The 24,591-nt window shown below is 44.2% G+C and overlaps 1 protein-coding gene across 5 annotated transcripts in view; it reads right to left on the bottom strand.

Moving 5' to 3' along the window:
• CRCP (CGRP receptor component) overlaps positions 1-24,591 on the bottom strand; it is a 42,887-nt gene that overhangs the window by 2,622 nt on the left and 15,674 nt on the right. For 4 of the 5 annotated variants that reach the window (XM_010596305.3, XM_010596304.3, XM_064296060.1 and 1 more), the window contains one exon: positions 11,011-11,068. In XM_010596305.3, coding sequence (XP_010594607.1) covers positions 11,011-11,068 — 58 coding nt within the window. Of the gene's footprint in view, positions 1-11,010; positions 11,069-15,645; position 24,591 lie in introns of those variants that run through there. The other variant, XM_064296061.1, reaches the window with a different exon arrangement.

Here is a 24,591-nt window from a genome sequence, read left to right as displayed (position 1 = left end):
GGACAGCTACCCAGGGAGGGAAATGGCCCTTTATACACTTTGGTATTTCACAACAAGCACATCTGTAACCTCATAAACTGTACCAACAATTCACGTGGTGAGTGTCCATGATGCGCGTATATTTTCCCTAATTCTCACTGTCCCCTCACCACTAGCAGCCCCCTAAGGACAGACCTCCCACATGCCCGGCACTGGACCTTGCACTTTATATCCATTATTTCTTTTAACTCTCATAACCACCCTAGCAAGGAATAGAACTGGAACCCAAACCAGGTCTGGCCAACTCCAAAGCCCAGAGCACATGGCCTTGATCATCTCCTGGGAATGCAAACGGGAGCCTAATGGGTGTTCTATCAGCAGTCCACTGGAAGCCTGGTTCCTGCCATGGGCCCTTCATCTGAAACACCAGTGCTGCAGTCGGGGCCAGTGTTCTCAGCCTCACCGCTAGTTCTCAGTGTAGTCATGAACTCAAACATAATGCAGCCAACCCCTGAAAAAGTAAAACCTGAAAAAGCCAGAGCCTGTGTAAGGCATTAACCTGTCAGGGAAGGAAAACTCAAATACAGATCTTCTCCACTAAATAGAGAGTGACAGAAAAGTGGTGACCGCACCCCGTCAAAGGCAGAGAACTTGCGAGACCCATAAAAACAAGGCAGTCCCACTGAGTTCTGGCTCTCACAAGTTTCACTGTATGTCAACCACCTTTTTAAAGCAACCTGCAGGCAGTCAAATTACTTATTCGTGTTCCTGTGGTGGCTTAACCACAAATCACAAACCACTTTCTCAGCTAAACGTGTCTGGGCTCCAATTCTATGGTATTTCCTACATCAGTCTGGCAGCTGAGACCAAAAAGGGTTCCAGAAAGAAATCCTGATGGATTTAGATAAAGTGAGGGAAAGATGACAGGCTAGGCTTAGGGCGCTGGCGGGACCTCAGTCTGACCTCGCTGCATAGAGACAACAGGAGAGGTCAGAGAAGTCAGGTGACGCGCACGATATCACACAGCAAGCTCCTGGCAAAACACTGCTCCCTCATTTACCTCAATCCAAATGTTTCCACAACCAGTGAATAATCCTGAGTGTTTTAAGGTGGGGAAGACCTTGAGTGAATCAATGGGGGCTACTTCCCATCATGCTGTGAAATAATATGTCCATTTTATAAAGATTCAATGGCTTAGTAGAACATGACTTCTTTACTAAACAAGAAACAATCCTTAAAAACCCCTATCTTTGGTGAGACAGACAAAACTAGGGTCTGTAAAGGGCAGTAGTCTAACACAGGCTGCCCCCCGAGAAGGAGGAGGGGAGTATCAAATCTGGTTACTTAGTCCAGAGAAAAGATAATCTCCACTGGAGAAAACAAAATACCCAAGTTTATAAATCATGGGTATACGCAGCTGCTGCTAATACTTCGGGCCAGAGGGGAGAGGGTCAGGAGATGCTGACCACGGTTAGAACAGCGACAACCTCCACCTGTACTGGTGCTGTGCCCCACGGGTCATGATGGGCTTTCCCAGAACCACTGCCACCAGAGCTTCTCAAGACCCCTGCACAGAGAGACAGGACAGTTACATGGAGGCTCTGTGCTACAAGGAGAACCTGAGCTGGGTCTCATAGCAAGGAGGTATGAGTCAGTTGCAAAAGGACAAACACTGCATGATTTCACTTACGTGCAATAAGTGACTATATAGAAACTAAAGATTGTTAGTGGCTACCGGGGTGGGAGGAGGGGGAGAGGGGCGTTTTACCCCCAGGGGGCATTAAGTATATGTTAATGGTGGTGGAATAATTAGGAGAAGGATAGCAAGAATGGGTGTCCAACTTGAAGGATGTAATCAATGTCACTGAATGAACATGCAGAAACTATTAAGACGATGTATGTTTTGTTAAGCATATTCACCACAATAATAAAAATCTCAAACTCTTTCTAGAGCACCAGGCCCTCCAGTAGGAGGTGCCTATCGTTTTCTCTCTCAAAAGACGCCGGCAGCAGACTAGAGCCTGTGGATGCGACACACTGGTTCTGTGGCCTCTGAGGAGACTTCTTTAGGAACCAAACAGGCAGGGCTGAGGACTGTAACAGGCCACCTTCCTGCCTCCCAAGCTCCACTCGGCAGATGCAACACTGATGAGGTGTCGGCCAGGTGTGTTTCTGGCAACAGAGCTGATGAGCCTTCTCGTTCTGCCAAATTCACTGACAGGAGAAGTTTTATCAGCACTCAACACCTCAGGGCTAATTAGAGCCAGAAACTTTTTTCTTCAACCTAAGATTCCCAGATACAAGAAGAAAACCTGAGCTTCATTCAACTAAATGAAATATACGTAATAGGGAAAGTTGCAAAAACCAAAAACTTACTAACCCCTCTTGTATCACTAGAGCAACAATAACTACATTGCTCCTCACCTTTTCATGCCCTACTACGCAGGAGAAACAAAGGCCAAATAAAGGACCGCCCAGCGCTCCCATCCCAGCTCTCGTTCAGAATGCAAGGGTAAATGAAACGATAAAAACATCCGACAAATTTGCAGATGAGTCAGCATAAATGACGAGATTTCATCATATACAAAGACTGGACCAATGTCCCCAGGGGCTGTCACACTGGCGGCTGGACTCCAGAAATGGTTGTTTCTCAATCTAACCTGCAAGCCTAACATCCTACTTTCGCCCAAACAACTCCAAACCTAACAAATGGCAACAACAGACGCTTCTATATGCTACGTAACACTGCACTGACGCTCTCTAAATTTCACTTTTCTCACATGTAAAATCAAAGTCATGCCTGTAACGAGGACAAAATAAGAAGAAACATGACGGTGTTTTGTGAGCCATAAGGCTCTCCGTAACTCAAGACTTTCTAGTCACAAAGAAACAGGCATAGACAGCAGCCTGCTCAGGACACTGTGGCCTGTTCAAAAGTTCAGATCTGAGGTTCACTGTCCTGTCCCCAGGCCAGGGGGCTCACAAACCATCCCAGTGGGTACACTCTAGAGCGGGCCAGAAGCCAAGAGGCTGGGCGCCCAGCCTCATTTCCTCACAGACCCTCACAGCCAGCAGCCAGTCACCAGAGGGTCTGTGATCACAACAAATCACAGCTGGGGGTAACTGAAAAATCAAAGCACTGCAGCCACCAAAAGGGACCTGTGTCCCTGCTGCTGGGATCAGTTTCCCGACCCGGGGAGGAGAAAGGGCTGCATGATTCCACAGGGAAATTCTCAAGTCCTTTGCACTTTCCGCTCTAAGGAAAAACCTCATATCCTGTGCCATTTCTGCTGAGAAAGGGCACTGTACAAGCCTTGTTAAAGGAAGTCAAATCCCAGGGTGGGAAAAACCTGGCTACAGAATGGCCCACCGCAGGGAACCAACACACTCAGCACTTTTATCAAGGCCTGCCTACCTTGTAAAGGAGAAAAGAACGGCCTGAGGGGGTGCCTCCACACCACCTCCCTCTCACCATTCAACGGAACATGGCTTGGAGGGGCAAAGAAAGGCTCCTGAATCTCACAGACCCCATGTAGCATTAGCCCTCTGAGTCCCAAGAGGTAACACAGCTAATGCCCAGCACCATGGCCGCACAGAGAAGGTACTCTTCACAGCAGCTGAGCTGACTGACTAATAGCAGCTTTCCGCAGGCTCTGGGGTGAGGCCACTAACCCTCCACATCCCTCCATCTTTCGGGAAGCCACCGACAACATATGCTGCTGATTAAAGCTGGAGGAGACATGACATGTGATCCTTAACCCAGAGGGACAGGGATCAGTTTCTGGCTGGATTGTTTGTTTTTCCCCAGGCAAGCTGAATCTCCAGTGCAGTCCAGAGCATCAAAATAACGAGGGTAAAATAAAGGGGGTCTGGAAACCCTGGTGGCGTAGTGGTTAAAAGTTACGGCAGTTCGAATCCACCAGGCACTCCCTGGGAACCCTATGGGGCAGTTCTGCTCTGTTCTATAGGGTCGCTATGAGTTGGAACTTACTCGACGGCAACGGGTTTTGTTTTGTTTTTTTTTTTTTATGTAGCCTAAACCCGGTTCCTCCAGAAAGACACCCTTTATGGAAGAAATTTTTCTGATTTAATTTTAGGCACATTTTGAAGGGCAGAAACAACTCTGGGAAGACAATGAAAGTTTTCATCAAAATTTAAATACCCTATAACCCTTTAAATAAAATAGGTTCTTTGGTAAGCAACTCTAAAGATCATATTTTTGACCATTTTCTTCCATGTTTTTCTAAAGGAAATCTAACAAAAAACTGAATGTTTCTAAAACTGACTCTGGAAACGTCTTTATTCTCATTTTATTAATTCTCCAAGCCAAAGATTTTACTGGCAGTTAAATGGCCCATTTAGTATTTGTAGGTTAATGATGCTCTGCCCCATACAACAGAAGGGGAACTGCTACAGCTGCCACAACAGCCAACGGCCCCATTTGCATCACCGGACAGCATCCGCACACTCTGCTTGTACCACCTCACGCCTCACACCCCAGCCTTGCACAGCTCAGAAACCGCACACTGCGACTGCAAATGGGACTTTACAGTGATGAGGCCCCACTGAATGGTCAAATCTGTGGTTTTAGAAAGTGAGCTAAGAGCGAGGTGTAGAAGGCAGACTGGAGGGGGATGGGCTGGAGGCAAGGAGAATGGGGAAGAGGACCACTGCAAGAGCTGTCCTGAGAACCGATGACAGAAATTAACACAGGGCTGTTGGGGAGCAGAAAGAAGCACAAGAACTCAGGACGGACCAATATGACATGAAAGGGAGAATGCGTTCCAGGGTTCTGGCTCAGGAAACCGCCAGGAGGGTCAGAGAGGTGAGCAAGCAAGCAAGAGCGCATGTAAAGGAATTCTGGAAAGATGGCGGCATAAACAGACCATCATCCTGACCCTCCCCCACAAATACAACAAAAAATACATCAAGGGCATGAAGCTCGGCTTTGAAGGACCCTGAACTGGGGAGCAGAGGAAAGCAAGGAGGAACTGCAAACAGGCAAGAATCAACAAATCAACAAGTCGCATTTGGTAGGAAAATCGCTTCTCCCACTGTCCTTGCCCCTCCCCCCAGCAACGCAGGCCACTCGCTGCTATGAACTTGGGAAGTGGCCCCAGAAAAGGAACCTGCCACCACAGCCCCTGGCTGTACAAAGACACAGAACCTAAAGCTTCTCTCTAAAATCAACAAGGCAGACCTTCTTAGGGGTCCATTTGGAATATGCCAGCACCTCCCCCACCCAGACACTGTCAGCTGCAAGCCTACTGAGAACTGCTACGGAAGGTCTGCTCTCATAGTCAACACCCTTCCTGCCTTCCTGCACACCCCATAGCTCAGGCCTCTGAAACCAACAGGACAGACCTCTTGATGAGTCAGTTCAGGTCTGTTCACTCCCCTTCCAGTCGGTACTGAGACTGCTGACTGATGCTGATGTGTGCTAGGAAGCAGGCATCTTTAGTGGAGGCTTTACCCACAGCCAACATACCACAGGGGGGACTCTGATAGCAACAAGGCAGATCTCCTCAGGGATCCGTCTGGAAGGTGTCAGCAACTCCGCCACCCAGACACTGTCAGCAGGAAGCCTGCTGTGAATTGCTACACAAGGCCCGTGCAGTGGAGTCTGCTCCCATAGTCAGCACTCTACCGCCTCCCCACAAATCCCATAGCTCTGGCCTCTGACACCAACAGGACAAACTTCCCTGGGGCTCAGCTGGGGTTAGTCTGCCCTCACTTCCAGTTGGCACTGAAGACTTCTGACTGAGGCTGCTGTGTGCTAGGAAGCAGGAGTCTTGAGAGGAGGCTGTGCTCGAAGCCAACAATCTACCAGGGGGCTCTGATAGCAATGAGGCAGATCTCCATGGAGACCTGACCAGAGCATGACCCCTCCCCCCACCTGGTAACTGTTGGTTGCCAGGCTGTGAAAAGTAATATAGAAGGCCCCTACAGTGGAGTCTGCTCTCACAATCAGCATTCCACTTGCCTCCCTGTGCACGCCATAGCCCAGGCCTCTGAAACCAACAGGAAAGACCTTCCTAGGGATGAGTATCGGTCTGTCTACTCCCCGCTCCAGTCAGCACTGAGGACTGCTGTGTGCTAGAATGCAGGCATCTTAAGTAGAGGCTGTACCCATAGCCAGTATACTATGGGGCAGGCTCTGATACAGGAAGGCAGGCCTCCCTGGGGATCTGTCTGGAGTGTGACAACACCTCTCCCAGCCAGTAACTGTGACCTGCTGGACTGATACCAACTACCACAGAAGGTTCCCTACAGAAAAGTCAGGAGGTGGGTCACCTACATGGAGACTGTTCCCCCAACCACCACAGGGCCACTGGGGCTCTGAAACCAACAAGACAGATCTCTTGGATGTCCTTTTGCAGAATACCAGTGGCTCCTCCTCCTGAAATGGAGAGAAGTCTGCCTGTGGTTCCCCTGAATGCCAGCTAATATATACGCAGCCCCCACAAGAACTGGGAAGGAAGCCTGGGGCAAAACCGAGGGGTGACACCCAGCTTCGAAGGGGGCTCACTGGGTGTGGATTTTCCAGCTAAAAACATGGCTGCAGAAACAGAGAAGGCAAGGGAGTAACAACCAAAGAGATAACTGTGCCCCCTGGTGGGCAGATTGATTAGTTCACTATATCTCGCCTGTGTAGTGGTGCCAGCTGGTGGACAGGCTGACCACAGTGCGTGCTCTGGTGTGTTTGGGAGAGACTGAAAGTTGAAAACCCAGACCTGGAACTTTCAAATCCTAACGAAACCAGGGAGGACGAAGGAGTGATAGAACTGAAGGGAGAAACAGTACTACAATAATAGTTGGGGACTTTAATACTCCACTTTCAATATTGGACAAAATATCGAGAAAGATGGACAAGGAAAGAGAGGACCTGAATGACATTATAAACTAACTAGACTTAACAGACATATACAGAACACTCCACCCAAAAACAGCATAATATACATTCTACTATAGTGCACATGGATCATTCTCCAGGATAGATCGTATGTTAGATCACAGAGCCAGTCCTGATAAATTGAAAAAGACTGAAATCATGCCAAGTATTTTCTCTGGCTGCAGTGAAGGTTGAAACCAATAAAATACACAAAAATATAGAAATTAAACAACACACTATTAAACTACCAATGGATCAAGGAAGAAATCACAAATTTCCTAGAGTCAAATGAAAATGAAAGCACAACACACCAAAACTTAATGGCATGCCATGAAGGCAGTACTCAGGGGGAAACTTATACCAATAAATGCCTCCCTGAGCAAGGAAGAAAGATCTCAAATCAGTAGCCTAACTCAAAAACTCCAAGAACTAGAAAGAGAAGAGCAAACTAAACCTAAACCTACCAGGAGAAACAAAATAACAAGGATCAGAGCAGAAATAAATAGAACAGGAAAACAACAGAGAATCAATAAAAGCAGAAGTTGGTTCTCTGAAAAGATCAATCAAATTGACACACCTGTAGCCAGATTGACAAAGATGCAAATAACCAAAATAAAATTGCAGGAGGGGACATTACAACTGACCTGCTAAAAATAAACAGAATTATGACAATCTTATGGACAACTATACAGCAACAAACTGGACAACCCAGACGAAACAGACAAATTTTTACTAACACACAAACTACCCAAACTGACTCAAGAGGAAATACAGAGTTCTCAACAGACACATAATTAAGTGAAGAGATCAAAAACCTCCCAGCAAAAGAAAAGTCCTGGACCAGATGGCTTCACTGGGGAATTTACAAACATTTAGATAAGAACTGACACCAATACTGTTTAAACTCTTCCAAAAGACGGAAGGAAGGAATACTCCCTAATTCATTCTATGAAGCAAAAGCAACCCTGATATACAAAGACACCACATGAAAAGAAAACTACAGGCCAATTATCTCTTACGAATATAGATGCAAAAACCCTTAACAAAATACTAGTAAACAGAATCCAACAGCATATTAAAAGACCATGACCAAGCGGGATTTATTCCAGGAATGCAGGGATGGTTCAATATCAGAAAATCAATCAACGTTAATACCACATCAATAGAACAAAGGAAAAGAACCATGTGATCACCTCTAGATACATAAAAAAGGTACTTGATAAAATCTGACACACTTTCTTGATGAAAACCCCAAAGAAGATTAGAATAGAAGGGAAATTCCTCAGTGTGATTCAGGGCACATATGAAAAGCCAAGAGCCAACATTGTACTTAACGGAGAAAGACTGAGAGCCTTCCCTCTGAAATCATGAACAAGACAAGGGTGCCTGCTCTCACCACTTCTATTCAATATTGTATTAGAAGTCCTGGCCAGAGCATGAAGACAAGGAAAGAAATAAAAGGTATCCAGATTGGAAAAGAAGTAAAACTATCTCTATTTGCAGATGTTATGATCCTATATATAGAAAATCCCAAAGAGTCCACAGGAACACTTCTAGAGCTAACAGAGGAATCTGTTAAAGTTGCAGGGTACAAGGTCAAAAACAAAAATCAGTTGGGTTCCTATACACCAGCAATGAGAAATCTGAAAGGGAAATTAGGGAACAATTCCATTTACAATAGCATCTAAGAGAATAGAATACCTAGGAATAAATTTAACCAGGGACGTGAAGGACTTTCACAGCGAAAACTATAAAACATCGCTGAAAGAGATTAAAGAAGATTTAAATATACTGAAAGACATTCCATGTTCATGGATTGGAAGACTTAATATTATTAAACATCAATACTACCCAAAGCGACCTATAGATTCAAGGCAATCCCCATCAGAATTCTAATAGCCTTCTTTTCAGAAATGGAAAACCCAATCCTCAACTTTACACGTAATGGCAAGAGGCCCCTAATAGCTAAAGCAATGTTGAAAGAGAAGAACGAAGTAGGAGGACTCCCACTTCCTGATTTTTAAACATATTAGAGTTACAGTAATCAAAACAGCCTGGTACTGGTATAACAACTAATACACAGACCAATGCAACTGAGCTGAGAGACCAGAAATAAACCCACACATCTATGGTCAACTGATTTTTGACAAGGGTGCTAAGTTCATCCAATGGGGAAAGAAGGGTCTCTTCAATAAGTGGTGCTGGGAAAACTGGATTTCCACATGCAGAAAAATGAAACAGGATCCATGCCTCACACCACGCACAAAAACAAATTCAAAATGGATTAAGGACCTGAATACGCAAATTATAAAATTCTTAGAAGAAAAAGCAGGTTGATGCTATCAGGCCTAGCTTTTACCAATGGATTATCTAACATAATAACAAAAGCACAAACAACAAATGACAAAATAAATGAATGTGGCTTCATAAAAACATAAAACTTTTGTTCATCAAATAACTTTACCAAAAGAGTGAAAAGACAAGCTACCGACTAGGAGAATATCTTCGGAAACCATATATCCAACAAAAAGCTAATAACCAAAATATACACAAAACTTTGACAACAACAAAAAGACAAATAACCCAATCACAAAACTGGTAAAGGACTTGAACAGACATTTTCACCAAAGAGGACATTCAAATGGCCACCAAACACATGAAGATGCTTAGCGTCATTAGCCATCAGAGAGACGCAAATCATAACCACAATATCATTCACTCCCGCTAGGATGGCTGAGGAGCCCTGGTGGCGGAGTGGTTAAGAGCTCGGCTGCTACCCAAAAGGTCAGGAGTTCAAATCCACCAGCTACTCCTTGGAAACCCTATAGGGCAGTTCTACCCTATCCTATAGGGTCACTATGAGTCGGAATTGACTCAACAGCAATAGGTTTGGTTTTTTTTTTTTTGGTTAGGATGGCTAAGATTTTAAAAAAAAAGAAAACAACAAATGTTGATGAGGATGTGGGGAAATTGGAACCCTTATCCACTGCTGGAGGGAATGTAAAATGGTATATGCCATTGTAAACAGTTTGGCGGTTCCTCGGAAAACTAAAAATAGAACTACCATAAAGCCCACTGCCATCGAGTCAACTCAGACTCATACCGACCCTGTAAGACAGTGTAGAACTGCCCCACTGGGTTTCCAAGGACCACCTAGTAGATTCAAACCGTCAACCTTTTAGTTAGCAGTTGAGCTCTTAACCACTGTGCCACTAACCCAAACACTAGGGCCCCAGAAATAGCATAAAACCAAAAAAAAAAAAAAAATTCATTGCTGGCAAGTCGATTCTGACTCACAGCAACCCTCCAGGACAGAGTAGAACTGCCCACAGGGTTTCCACGGAGCAGCTGGTAGATTCCAACGGCCGATAACTGGTTAGCAGCCGATCTCTTAACCACTGCACCACCAAGGCTCCAGAACTACTAAATAGTAGAACTACCATATGATCCAACAATTCCACTCCTAAGTATACACCCAAAAAGACTTGAAATCAGAGATGTGTACACCAATGTTCGCTGCAGCACTATTCACAACAGCCAAAAGGTGGAAACAATCTAAATGCCTGTAAGCAGGTGAATGGATAAACAAAACGTGGTACATACACAGAATGGAACACTACTCAGCCAACAGAAGAAATGAGGTCTTGAGACATCCTATAGTACGGATAGAGCTTGAAGACATTACGCTGAGTGAAATAACCAATCACAAAAGGACACATATTGTACGACCTCACTTAAAAAAAAGAAAAGAGAGCATGTGGGAAGTATACACATGCCCCATGAACCGAGAAAGGAGACAAAGAAGAGTAGGGTTGACACGTTGAGGCTAATGTTCTCATGCTTGGGATTGACCCCTACATGGAAGCAATGACCAGAATGGCCTAGAACATCACAGGAGGCACAGGCCCAAACCTTATGGGAGGAATTAAATTTCCTCCACTCTTCTGCTTCTCCTAACTCCACACTAACTGGGATCATACTAGCTAGGTGAGCTCTTCTTTTTCTTATAAAATGGGGTGGATGGGCAGCCTTTTCAAGAAATGGCAGCCTCTGGCTTGTCCGTTCTCAACTTCTGACACCCTTTCTATTATCTCTGACCCAGAAAAAAAAACCCTGAAGTTCAGGCCTCCTTTACTTACCAGCTGGATCTCAACAGCAGTCATAGGCCTGTGATTCAGCAGCTGAAGCTTTTCAGCTCTGTCAAAAGAAAAGTACAAAACACTTAAAAATTTCATACCCCGAAACATCTTGAGTCTAGACCAAGTTTTTAGAGAATACTTCATCAGATAAAAAATGGGAGAATGTGTCACCACCAAAGCAGTTTAAAAAAAGGGAAGGGAGAACCACTTGGAACATGGTCTTCAGTTTCTTCAACCGAAAGAGGAGAGAATGGGGACAGGCGAGTTTATGTCAGTGACTCTCACCCAAGAGTAGAAACGTGTCTTAGGCTCCTAGACGGTACAGAGGCAGGGGATGTAAGGAATGCAGTGGAGATGGAGTTCGAAAAAGTGTACTTGACAGTCATTCCTACTTGGAAAATATGAAGGAAATAATGTTTTCTTAATACAAACTATAGAAAGCAAAGATTAACAAAAACATCTTGACTGGTGGGTCAGTGCTTAGAAATGGCTGAAAATTTCTTTTTGAGATTACTACTAAATGTTACTCAGGTTTGACCTGTCATTTTAATAAGCAAAAACAAGGATGATAAGAGAGGAGAAGTGAATCCACCTAAGTATAAGGTACAGTCCTCTGCCCTCAAAGAGCTTACAATCCAGTTGGGCAAAGAACATAAATACGTGCATACTGTAACAACAAAAGGTTTAAGTAATGCTAAAGACAAATGCTGTATGATCCTCCCACTTATATGAAATGGGCAAATACACAGAGACTGAGGTTTATGGTTAGTACCCGGGAGTGAGAGGAAAGGGGAAAGGGGGAGCCATGACTTCAGGCGGGGGAGGCACTCAGTTTCTGTTAAGGGTGGTGAAATAATTTGGAGGGGGATGGTGGTAGGGGCTGCACAACACAATGGATGTAGTTGATGTCACTGAATTATACGTGTAGAAAGGGCTGAGATGGCACTTGTTTTGTTATGTATATTTTTACCAGAATAAAATAAATTAAAAAAAGGAAAAAGAACAGCTTCAACTACCACCCTTGAGCAGGTGACAACTTCTAAATCCCTCTCTCAATCTGACCCTGGAGCTCCAGATCCATCTTTCAGTTCAAGTCAACACTCATTTATCAAGTTTACGAGACATTCTGGGATAAAAAGATGAATAAGCCATAATTTCCAGTCACATGTCTAGGGCACCACCAAGTCTGCCTAAGCCTCGGTTTTGTCATCTGTAAAACAAGAATAACAACAGTACCTACTACTTCACAAGGGGGTCATGAGAGATGAAACTCTTTAAAGTCCATGGTGGCAGCAGCTACCACTTATTCCTTGCTTTCCATATACTAAGCACATTTAACCCTCAGACTGAACTGACACTGATGTTAAATAACCTAGCCAAGGTTACAGCTGGTCAACGGCATCAAAGCTCATGTGCTTACCCGCCTGCTTCAGGTATAAATGTGATAACGTATGGAAAATGTTTATAATGATGACTGACACACAGACATTTCTCCATAAACGGCAGCCATTACTAAGGTAGCTGTAGTCAAGTTATACTGGTCATAATCCCCCAAACATTTACTGCAGACTCAAAACGGACTTTTACACCAGGCCTGAAGGATTTTCTAACAAAGGTTGGGAGGAGTAGACGGTCAGGGCAAGAACACCACAAATAAATGCCCAGAAGAACAGAAATTTGCCAGAGTTTTAGGAAGTGGCTACTAGAGAGGGTGTGGGACACGAGGCTGGAAGAGGTATTTGGGGCAAGATGTAAAGGGTCCTGCCTAGCAAGAAGCTGGGTGTTACTCTGTAGACACTGGAGAGCAACCAAGGACAGTGGTGACATGTTCTGGTTGGTACCGTGGCTCTTCTGGAAGACCTGAGAGAATGGAGGTACAGACAAGTGATACTCCCAGGTGAGGGAAGACAAGGTGGTGAGCTTGGGCAACAGCAGCAGCAGCAGCAGCAATGGCAATGAGATTCTGGGTACCTTGGATGCTCTGGATCACCTGTGGGCAGAAGTGACAGGACCTGCCTGGGTTGGCTGAAGGGTGGAAAGGAGGAGTTCAGGTCTACCATCAAGTTTTTACCTGAGTGCTTGGAAAAACGACATTCATTACAATTTGAGTTTGAGGTACTTTTGGAACAGCTATAAAGAGGTGTCTGTCAAGCAGCTTGAAATTTTGGTCTAGAACTAAAGAAAACGACCAGAGCTAGATTTATTAGCAAGGTTATGTGAAACCATGGGAATGGATATCGCGGCCCAGAGACAAGTGCAGAGTAAGTGAAGGCCCAGGACAGAACACCTTGAAGGCCCTCCACTGAAGGGCCAAGAGAGAAGGCAGCAAAAGAGATGAGAAGGTCCAAACAGAAAAAGAAAACCAGGGAGGGTGGCGTTAGGGAAACCGAAAGAACATCTGAGAACTGGGGGCATCATCAACAACGTCAAATGATGAAGAGAGGAAAGCCATGTGAAAGGAAAAGCAAATCTGAGGGGATCTTAAGGGAGGTGAGTTCATTTTGGAGAGTTTCTCCGTGAAGCAAAAGTGAAGTTACCACCTGAGAGGCAGGTGGTCTGGATTTGAAGAGAGGTAAGACAAAAGGCCAGAAGCTGCAGAGAACCAGGTAACAAAGGGGACTAGGATGAATAAGATCAGCAGGCAGTTTTGAAGGCCTAAATGAGTTGGAAATATGACCCCTCCCTCAAAACAAAATTATAATGTAATTTTTTTTCAAACCATCATCATCCAACAGCAAGAACAGAGCAGGAACAGCTGATAAATGAACATCTCAGGAACAACTCAGTTACAGGAATGGAACTCACCAGTCATGATTTGGTTTCACAGGACATCTAGGTCAACTGGCATAATAAAATGTATTAAGGCAGCCGCTCTGCATCCCACTCTGGGGAGAGGCGTCTGGGGTCTTAAATGATAGCGAGCGGCCATCTAAGATGCATAAAGCGGTCTCAACCCACCTGGAGCAAAGGGGAATGAAGAACACCAAAGACATAAAGGTAAAGACGAGCCCAAGAGACAGAAAGGGCCACATAAACCAGAGACTCCATCAGCCTAAGACCAGAAGAACTAGATGGTGCCCCGCTACCACCGATCACTGCCCTGACAGGGAACATGACAGAGAATCCCTGATGAAGCAGGAGAACAGTGGGATGCAGATCTCAAATTCTTGTAAAAAGACCAAATTTAATGGTCTGACTCTCTGAGACCAGAGAGACCCTTTGATAGCCCAAGATTGGAACCATTCCCGAAGCCAACTCTACCGACAGGCATTGGCTTGGACTATAAGACAATGATACTGGAGAGGAGTCAACTTCTTGGCTCAAGCAGACACTGGAGACTATGTGGGCAACTCCAGACTGGTGGTGAGATGAGAAGGAAAAAGGAGACAGGAGCTGCCTGAACGGACATGGGGAATGCAGGGTGGAGAGGAGGAGTGTGCTGTTCTCATTAAGAGGAGAGCAGCTAGAAGGACACAGCAAGGTGTATATAACTTTTTGTATGAGAGACTGACTGGATTTGTAAACTTGCACCGAAAGCACAATTTAAAACAAAACAAAACAAACAGTCATGATTCTGCCAGCTCTGAACTGCTAGAAATGCTCTCCAACTGCAAAAAGGATCTTGTAAGTCTTCTAGCAACAAAAAACATTCCCAATCACTCCTGAAAAACCAGCCTTGGGTGAAACCAGCCAAGCAATTCTCCGCTCTACACCCAAGGGGCTGAGCCCTGCTGGGGTAAAATCACAGAACTGCATGTACTGCCAAGGCTTGTGCTCTGGGCGGGGAGATAAGACGACGGGGTGGGGGTCACGAACATCCGCCCTGGCTGCACAACCAAGGCTACTTTTATTGTCTCTACTTTCTCCCCTCACTTCTCAACCCACTCCACTTTAGCTCCTGCCCCAGTGACCACCAAAACTCCTGCTGCTAAAACGCCCAGTCACCTCCATAGTGACAGTGGCTGTTTCTCTGGCCTTCTCTATCACGTCTCTGTGATATCTGACACTGCCACCCCTCCCTCCTTGAAACTATCTACTCTGTCAGCTTCCACAATACCGTTCCTTCCTTTCTGACTATCCCTTCTCCATCTTTCTGGGTTTTCTCTTCTGCTTGCCTCTGCAGCATTCCCATGGTGCTGCCCTCTGTCCCTCTTAATTGAGTTCCTCATCCAAACCTCACAATTTCAACTGCTTGGCTTTAACCAAGAAATCTATGTTTTCATGCTAGATCAGAGCTGACCTCGAGACCTTTGTATCCACCTGCCTACCTGACATCTCTACCGAGACATCTCAGGCACACTTCAAACTCAACACATCCCAAAGTGAGCTTACCATCCTTCCCAACGCAGTAGCAACTTTCGTTATACTTCTCCTCTTGGCCAAACACCCAGATCAGAGGCCTAAGGGTCATCCTTTACTCCTCCCTCTCACCTACTGCATATATTCAGTCACCAAGTATTACTGATCATATTTCCTTAAATGTATCTGTCCCCACCACACCATTCCTCCTTCTTGGTTAGAGCACCATGGCGTCCATCCTCAGGAGTCTGCCACTTTTTCAATCTATCTTCACTCGCACAAATAAACCAGTAAACCAGCTGCCATCGAGTAGGCCCCACGTGTGTCGTAACAGACCTGTGTTCCATAGGATTTTCAGTGGCTGATGTTTTGGAGGTAGATCACCAGGTCTTTCTTCTAAGATGCCTCTGGGTAGACTCGAACCTCCAATCTTTCCGTTAGCAGCTAACTGCATTAACTGCTTGCAACACCCAGGGACTCCCTTACAAATAGAACAGCGAAAACCTAGTCATCTCATTATCTTGTCTGTAATCCTTTCACTGTTCTGACAGACTGTGGTAGGAACCTGAACCTCCTTATTCAAGTCCTCAGGTCCCCAGACCACTTGAAATCTGGCCGTTGTCAGTCTCTCTAGGTTCACACACCGCCACCTTCCCTAAGCACTCATATCCCAGTCAAGCCAAACTACACAGGGAAGCACCAGGCTACTGCCTGATTCTGTGCCTTAGCACAGAGTACTCCCTCGGCTTAGCAAGCACTTCCTCACCTGCATCTGGCTGACTCTTCCGTTATATCAAAACCACATCACCTCCTGTAGACAGGATGATACAGTCAATGCTGACACCTCAGTGTCTCTCCACTGTGCCCCAACTAGCACACCACTTATAGTTTATTTTGTATCCCCAACACCGGAGACCAAGCTGGCATGAGATAAGCACAATAGGAAGAATAACTTAAAGAAAGACGACTGGCTTCCAGGAGAAACCCACGGGAAAGAGAACTGGAGAACTCCAGGGAGACGTGAGGCAAAGTTCCAGGCCCCGAAAGAGATGGGGTAACCACACCCCAGAGATGAGGGAAAGCTGACAACCCATCTCCTCTGCACTTTGCTGGTCCCAAGGTACATGGCTCACCTATGGTGCCAAGCCCCATGAGTACTCTGTGCACAGAAAAGTCCTTTCAGGGGCACTCCTAGCAACGGTTATTTAGGCCTGCCTAAGCTGGGCTTATGGAAACCCTGGTGGCGTAGCGGTTAAGTACTACAGCTGCTAACCCAAAGGTCAGCAGTTCAAATCCACCAGGCACTCCTTGGAAACTCTATGGGGCAGTTCTACTCTGACCTCTAAGGTCACTATGAGTCGGAATCCACTCAATGACAATGGTTTTGGTTTTTGGTAAGCTGGTCTTAGGACTTGAAAGCAAGCGCTCCCTCTATTCCTGACAGAATGGCTGCACATCTCAGGGAGGAGAGCTTAGGGTAAGAGCTGGGGCTGCGAGCCAGGCTGCGGTTCCTTGAAAATGAAATGCCTCATGCAAAAACTTAAAATGACTAGGAGCCAAATGCTCTGGGGGAAGTAACATGCTGTAGGAGAACTGACAGGGGAGTCAGTGCCAGAGTGGCTTCAGACTGCATGCCAACACTACCGTTAGGCCGAGTAAGATCATCACGTTAAACAAAATATGGTTCCTCAACTACCCTCGAGGACTCTAGTCGTGGAGGTATTAAGCGAATTAATGGAGCAGCAGTTTGCACTAATAGAACTGGACCAGTTGAGAGCTATTATCTTGAATCTCCTATCCCTGAGAGGATGATGGAGGAAAAAAGCCTACCAGTGGATATTCAGACACAGGGATTAAGGAGCACCTCAGCAGTTCCTGACATAAATGTGATTCTTCTCATAAGCCACACTGCCTAACACTAGATGGTCTAGATCTTCATAGTATTTGACAGGCAAGTTTCTGGGTCATCGGGCATCGACGCCCTATGAATTCCATCGGGCTGGCCGGGTCAGCTCCCTCCAGGCCCAGCCACAGTGAAAGAAGCCTGCCAGCTCCCCCTACTGGCTGCCTATAGAACAACAGTGCCTGCAGCTTCTGCTCCCGGCCTAATCAAGGATTTTGTTATTTGTTGTTAGTTGCCATCAAGGTGATTCGTAATGCCACCCCCTGGGTACAGAGCAGAACCGCTCCATACGGTTTTCAAGGCTATAAGCCTTGAGAAGCAAATCAACAGGCCTGTCTCCCGAGGCACTGTTGGGTGGGTTTGAACAGCCAACTTTTCAGCTACTACTCAAACACTCTTAAGCATTTGTGCCACCCAAGGACTCCTAGAATCACGGATAACCTACATAAAAACCTAGAAACTAACCACTTAATGAAAGGTAGTGAGTAAAAGGTCACAAAGGAGTTTATAAATCTTCAAATTTGGGGTCAAAAATGGAGAAAGGGGGCTCTGAATATTAGAGTCTGCTTTAAATTTACACAGATTACGGCCCAACTTGAGAGAGGTGGAAAATTCTAGTGTAAAAAGTAAGGGACATGCTCAGGAGAGGATACCAGGGTGTGGCTACACAACTGTTTACTATTGAGAGATTGGGTGTGTGGGGAAGATGCCATACGAGAATCTGTCTACAAGCCAAGGAACGCCAAGAAACATCCAGGGCTGCCAGAGAGTGACTAAGACAAGAACGAGCTCCTCCTAAACAGAGCACAGCCCTACTGATGCCATGAATGGGACTCCTAGCCTCCAAAACTGTGGGACAATAAAGTCCTCTTCTGTAAAGCCACCCACTGGTGGTATCTTTGTTACAGCAGCACAAAGAAACTAAGACAGGATTTCTAACTGGAGACTGGGGGTGGTGCTGCGATAAATACCTAAAGATGTGGAGGCAGCTTTGGAATTGAGTAATAGGTAGAGGCTGGAAGTTTTGAGGCACTTGATAGTAAAAGCCAAGATTGCCTTGAAAAGACTACTGGTAGAATTATGGACATTAGGGCAATTCTGATGAGGGCTCAGAAAGAAATAAAGAAACTTATAGAAACTACAGCTCCTACAGTCACGAACAGAATGTTGCTAGAAACACGGATGCTAAATGTGCTTCCAGTAAAGCCTAAAAAAAAAGGTAAAACATGTTATCAGACACTGGAGAAAAGGTGATCCTTGTCATAAAGTAGCAAAGAACTTGTCTGAGTCACATTCGAATGTTTTATGGAAGGCAGAACTTGTAGGTGATGAACTTGGATATTTAATTGAGGAGATTTTTAGGTGACATCTTGAAGGTGTGGTAAAGTTTCTCCTTGCTGCATATTATAAAACGTGAGAAGAAAGAGACAGGTTGAGAAACAAACTGTTAAGCAAAACGAAAGCTGAACCTGAAGACAGGCATGTAACCTATGGATCCAATCAACCATCTTAGCAGTTTAGACTGAAAGGAGCAGAGATTAGATGAAATGAAAGAAAGCTGTGTGATTCCCGTAATGCCACAGGCAGGAAATGAAATGAGAGAGCAACATGGCTACGAACACCTGTTGTCCTCCAAGGAAAGGGTAATCCTGGGGGCAATTCAGAGACCAGCAGGTCTGCTGGAAGGAGCACAGGGGCAGGAACTCCATGTTAGGATGAAGACAGATGCACCTATAAGCAGCAAAGGAACAACAAGGATCACCGGCACCCACTAAAAGACAGGAGGCAGAGAACTGCCCCTGCCAGTGCCGTGAATTCAAACTTCTAGCATCCCAAACTGTGAGACAATAAATTTCTGTTCTTTAAAGCCACGCATTTGTGATATTTTTGTTACCGCAGCACTAGGAAAGTTAGACCCAGGATGATTCCTATTTGTGGGTTTCTTGATGGCAGCCAGGTCCATATTTGTACCCAAAAAGATGTTAGCAGTCAGGAAGCAAAACGCCAGTGCAGACAAACTGCTGAGAAAAGGCCTTGAAAATCAAGCATTAAGACTTCTGTGTAAGCAAGATGGAGTAAATCCACCGAAGCCTATCCCTCCACTGATCACAATGAAAAACCTCTGAACAAAATACTAAAACCACCACCTGAGGACTCTGAAAAGTAAACAAAAGTAGGTGGACTGGGGAGGGAAACAAAGCTTGAAGAACCAGTTGGGGTACGGGCTGTAAGCTTCTTGTTGCTTTTTTCTATTCTCTCTCATGGCCTTGAGCCCAAGGCAGGCCCTTAGCAGAGCCGTAGCAGTAGCTCCACAGGCAGCTAAAACGCCAAGAGAATATCCATCTTTCTGGCAAGATGATTGATTGGGGAAGGAAGTTGTTGAGACCTGGAGACCCAGGTGAATCCACTCCCCCTCTTTTCTCTCACAACTCAGAGCAAGTCCCCACTGGAGTCTGACAGTGGGTGCTGCCAACAGTTAAAGCACTTTCTGACCAGAGGAACTAAGGAAAGGAGCCTCTGTGGTCCAAAGAGTCCTGAGGAATCCTTTTTTTTCCCCCTCTCCCTGCTTTGCCTCCAGGGTGCCCTAATAACAACTGCACACATAGGTAAAACTTTGAGACACTGAATACTTGTGGCCACAGGATCAATAAAAGGGGCTCCTGTGGGCCAGAAAGTATGGAAGGAATCCCAGAGAAGAGAAAGCTAGAGAAGGGGATCCCCTAGATTTACGTATGAATCAGAACAAATACCAGGCTCACCATGACCTATCCATGCATAGAACAGACCCAAAACAACACAGCAAAGACACTGGGAAGTGAACAAGTTAAGCCACACCCCAGTCTGATACACAATAAAAACCCAAAGCGGAAGAGCAAAGGCTCAAAAAAACTACACTAACACTAAAATCCTCACCCATGGAACGCCTGGCAGACCTGAAGTCTGACCCTAGTTGGGTTGATTATCTGCTAAAACAAAAAAAATCAACATTAGGATTTTAGCAGGACCCAAAGACTAAGCAACATACTATTCAAAATTTCCATGATACAACCTAAAATTACCTCAACTAGGAAAATATGGCTCATTCTCAAGGGAAAAGATAATCAACGGATGTCAAATCCGTGATGACACAGATGTTACCGTTATCAGGCAAAGGAGCTATTATAACAACACAGGGCAAATGTGGACATTCTGGAAATGAAGAAATAATAAAGTTCTCAGGAAAGAAACAGAAATTATTAAAAAAAAAAATTAGAACTGAAAAATACAGTATCTGAGATGAAAAATTCACTAAATAAGCTTAATGGCAGAATGCAGATGTCACAGGATAGAGTCTATGAATTTACAGATGTTGTTGGTAGGCAGGCGCTGCCGAGTTGGTTCTGACTCACTCACAGTAACCCTACGCACAACAGAACGAAATGCTGCCCAGTCCTGCGCCATCCTCACATCGTTGTTATGCTTGAGCCCACTGTTGCAGCCACTGTGTCAATCCATCTCGTTGAGGGCCTACCTCTTTTTCGCTGACCCTCTACCAAGTATGATGTCCTGCTCCGGGGACTAATCCCTCCTGATAACATGTCCGAGGTATGTGAGATAAAGTCTCACCATCCTTGCTTCTAAGAAGCATCTGCTCATACTCCTTCCAGACAGATCTGTTCATTCTTTTGGCAGTCCACAGCATATTCGATATTCTTCGCCAACACATTCAAAGGCATCAATTCTTCGGTCTTCCTTATTCATCATCCAGCTTTTGCATGCATATGAGGCAATTGAACCCTGGTGGCGTAGTGGTTAAGTGCTATAGCTGCTAACCAAAGGGTCAGCAGTTCGAATCTGCCAGGTGCTCCTTGGAAACTCTATGGGGCAGCTCTACTGTGTCCTATAGGGTCGCTATGAGTCAGAATTGACTCGATGGTACTGGGTTTGGTTTTTTTTTTTTTTTTTGAGGCAATTGAAAACACCGTGGCTTGGGTCAGGCGCACGTTAGGCTTCAAGGTGACACCTTTGCTTTTTAACACCTTAAAGAAGTTTTTTGCGGCAGATTTGCCCAATGCAATGCATCTTTTGATTTCTTGACTGCTGCTTCCATGGGTACTGATTGTAGATCCAAGTAAAATGAAATCCTTGACAACCTCAATCTTTTCTCCGTTTATCATGATGTTGCTCATTGGTCCGGTTGTGAGGATTTTTGTTTTCTTTATATTGAGGTGCAAGCCATACTGAAGGCTGTGGTCTTTGATCTTCATTAGTAAGTGCTTCGAATCCTCTTTACTTTCAGCAAGCAAGGTTGTGTCACCTGCATAATGCAGGTTGTTAATGAGTCTTCCTCCAATCCTAACGCTGCGAATTTATAGATAGGTCAATAGAAATTATCCCATTTGAACAAGAAAAAAAAAGTTGGAAAAAAAACTGAACAGGGCCTCAAGGGTCTGTGGAACAGTATCGAAAGGTCTAACAACTATGTCTGTGGAGTTCAAGATAAAATGAAGAAAGAGACAGATTGGTGTAGAAGAAATAACGGCCAAAAACTTAGCATAGTTGGTAAAAAAAAAACAAATTTATAGACTCAAGAACCTCAACAAACCCCAAACATGATAAACTCGAAAAAACAAAGACCAAAAAAGGACCTAAAGACATCATTATCAAAATGTCGAAACCAAAGAAAAGAAAAAGTCTTGAAAGCAACCTGTTATGGATTGAATTGTGTCCCCTAAAAATAAATATGTGCTGTAAATCCTAACCTCTGTGCCTGTGATTATAATCCCATTTGGGAATGGGTTGTCTGTTAATGAGGCAGGATTAGTGTAGGGTGCATCTACAGTCAATCTCTTACAAGATATAAAAGGAGCAGATTAAGCAAGCAAAGATGGCAGAAGACAGACCATGTAGAGATCTCCAAGGAATCAGGGAACAGAAGCTGAAGAGACAAGGAACTTCCCCCAGTGCCCACAGAGAGAAAGCCCTCCCCTAGAGCTAACGCCCTGATTTTGAACTTCTAGCCTCCCAAACTATGAGAAAATAACTTCTGTTTGTCAAAACCACCCACTTGTGGTATTTTTGTTACGGCAGCACTAGATAACTACGACACAGCCAGAGGAAAACAACGCATTATGTATTTGACCGTAAATATCTCATCAGAAACCACGGCAGCCCAAGAATAATGGAATAACATCTTTGAAGTATTGAAAGAAAAGAACACTCAACCCAGTTAAACTATTCTATAGGAACGAAAGAAAAGACTTTCTCATCCGAAAAAAAGCTAAGAGAATTTGTAGAGAGCATGCCTGTTCTGAAAAAACTGCTAAAGGAAGTTCTTCAGGCTAAAGTAAATGTTAAGAGGGAAACAGAGAACTTTAGGAACGAATAAGAGAAATGGTAAAATTCTGGGTAAATACAAAAGAATATTTTTGTCCTCGTAAATTCCTTAAAATATGTAGCAGCACTGAAAGTTAAAATGCCGTTGAACAGTATTTTCAATGTATAAAACTAAACCAAACCCATTGCTGTCAAGTCAATTCTGATTCACAGTGACCCTATATGACCGAGTAGAATTGGCCCATAGGGTTTCCAAGGAGCGGCTGGTGGATTTGAACTGCTGACCGTTTGGTTAGCAGCTGTAGCTCACTGTACCTCTTAACCACTGTGCCGCCAGGGCTCCTCTCAATGTATGTAGAAGTAATAAATGAGAGAACTATAACATAAAAGGGAGAGGGTAAGGGGAACTATATTAAGGCCTATAAATTTTACTTAAAGTGTAAAATATCATCTCTATCAGGACCATAAATGGTTAAAAAAAAAAAAGTTGAAGAACACACTTATTATAAAGCTATGATGATCAAGACAGTGTGGAACTAACAAAAGGACAGACACACAGATCAATAAAACAGAAAACAGAATGAAAAAACAGATTCAACTGATTTTTTTTTAACAAAACTGCAAAGGCAATTCAATGGAGAAAGGACAGTCTTTTCAACAAATGGTATTGGGGTAGTTTAACACCTACATGCAAAAAATAAATAAATCTCAACCCATATTTTCTACCATACCCCAAAAATTAACTCAAAATTGATCACAGACATAAATGTAAAACATAAACTATCACACTTCTAAAAGAAAACTAAGAGAAACTCTTTTGACCTTGGGTTAGGCAAAGAGTTCTTACATACATCATTAAATGTATGATTTAAAAAGAAAAGATAAATCTGACTACATCAAAATCAAAAGCTTCTGCTCTGAGAAAGTCACTGTTAAGAGAAGGAAAAGACAAACCATCAATAGCAGAAAATATCTGAAAATCACATACTGAGCAATGGAGATACCTAAGTTCCCTGTTTCAATCTGATGCCATTTATGTCGGCTTCCAATAAGAAAGGTCTTCTGTGATCCAGCCCAACATTCCAAGGGAATCCTCTTTAAGCTTCTAACATACCAAGGAACAAAAATGACTACGGGTAGCAAGAATATAATTTTACCTCAAAAATATATACATTTAGAAGACATTGTCTTCCTAGTTCATCTGGAGGAGCGAGGCAAACGGAAAAGTGCATACAGTTTAACTGTGAATCGACTGTGTGCCTGTGTTCCTCCAAAAGAAAATTATTCATTATCTTGAATGAAATGACAAAAGCTTCTGGAATTTTCAGCTCCGGTACAAATTCTAAAAGACTTGGGCTAGTTTTCTTCTCAGGTAAACTTTTGATCTGATGCTTAATGATAATGAAGCTTTGAATTTTTAAAAGTTCAGTTCATTCAAGAAACTCACCAAGTGAAGCAACTGGGCACAAGAAAAGAAGACAAATTACTGTCAAACTACTCTGGTCTCAAGAAAACACAAATGTCAAATGACTTTTCATTGACCAACTTTATGTAAACTAATTTGTGAACCCCACTTTTTAACCAATTTGGTCTGAATACTGAGAGGGAATGATGCGATAGGTCATATGATACGGGACTCTAAAAAAAGACCTATAATCAAACCACGTTACCATCAAGTCAATTCTAACTCATAGCAACCCTACAGGACAGAGCAGAACTGCCCCCTAGGGTTTCCAAGAAGCAGCTGGTAGATTCAAACTGCTGACCTTTTGGTCAGCAGGCAAACTCTTAACCACTGTGCCACCAGGGCTCCAGAAAAGACTCAGGGGATTAAAAAAAAAAAAAAAACCACCAAGTTCTGCCCTTGGCTTTAAGATGACTATAATCTCAGTTGTCTCTTATAAACAATGGCAGCAATACCATGACCCTACTTCAAAAGAGCACTGTGTGTTAATTATAAATCTAAAATCCAGTTAAATATAAATATACAGCTGCTGAGGGTGGCTTTTCTAAGCTATCATTTTCTTTATGTGTCACTCTCAACCAACTTAATATAATCTTTA

The sequence above is a fragment of the Loxodonta africana genome, chromosome 12, assembly GCF_030014295.1.
Source record: "Loxodonta africana isolate mLoxAfr1 chromosome 12, mLoxAfr1.hap2, whole genome shotgun sequence".
Classification (NCBI taxonomy): domain Eukaryota; kingdom Metazoa; phylum Chordata; class Mammalia; order Proboscidea; family Elephantidae; genus Loxodonta; species Loxodonta africana.
Note: the sequence above shows the minus strand (reverse complement) of the source record. Positions and strands in the feature narration are given on the sequence as shown.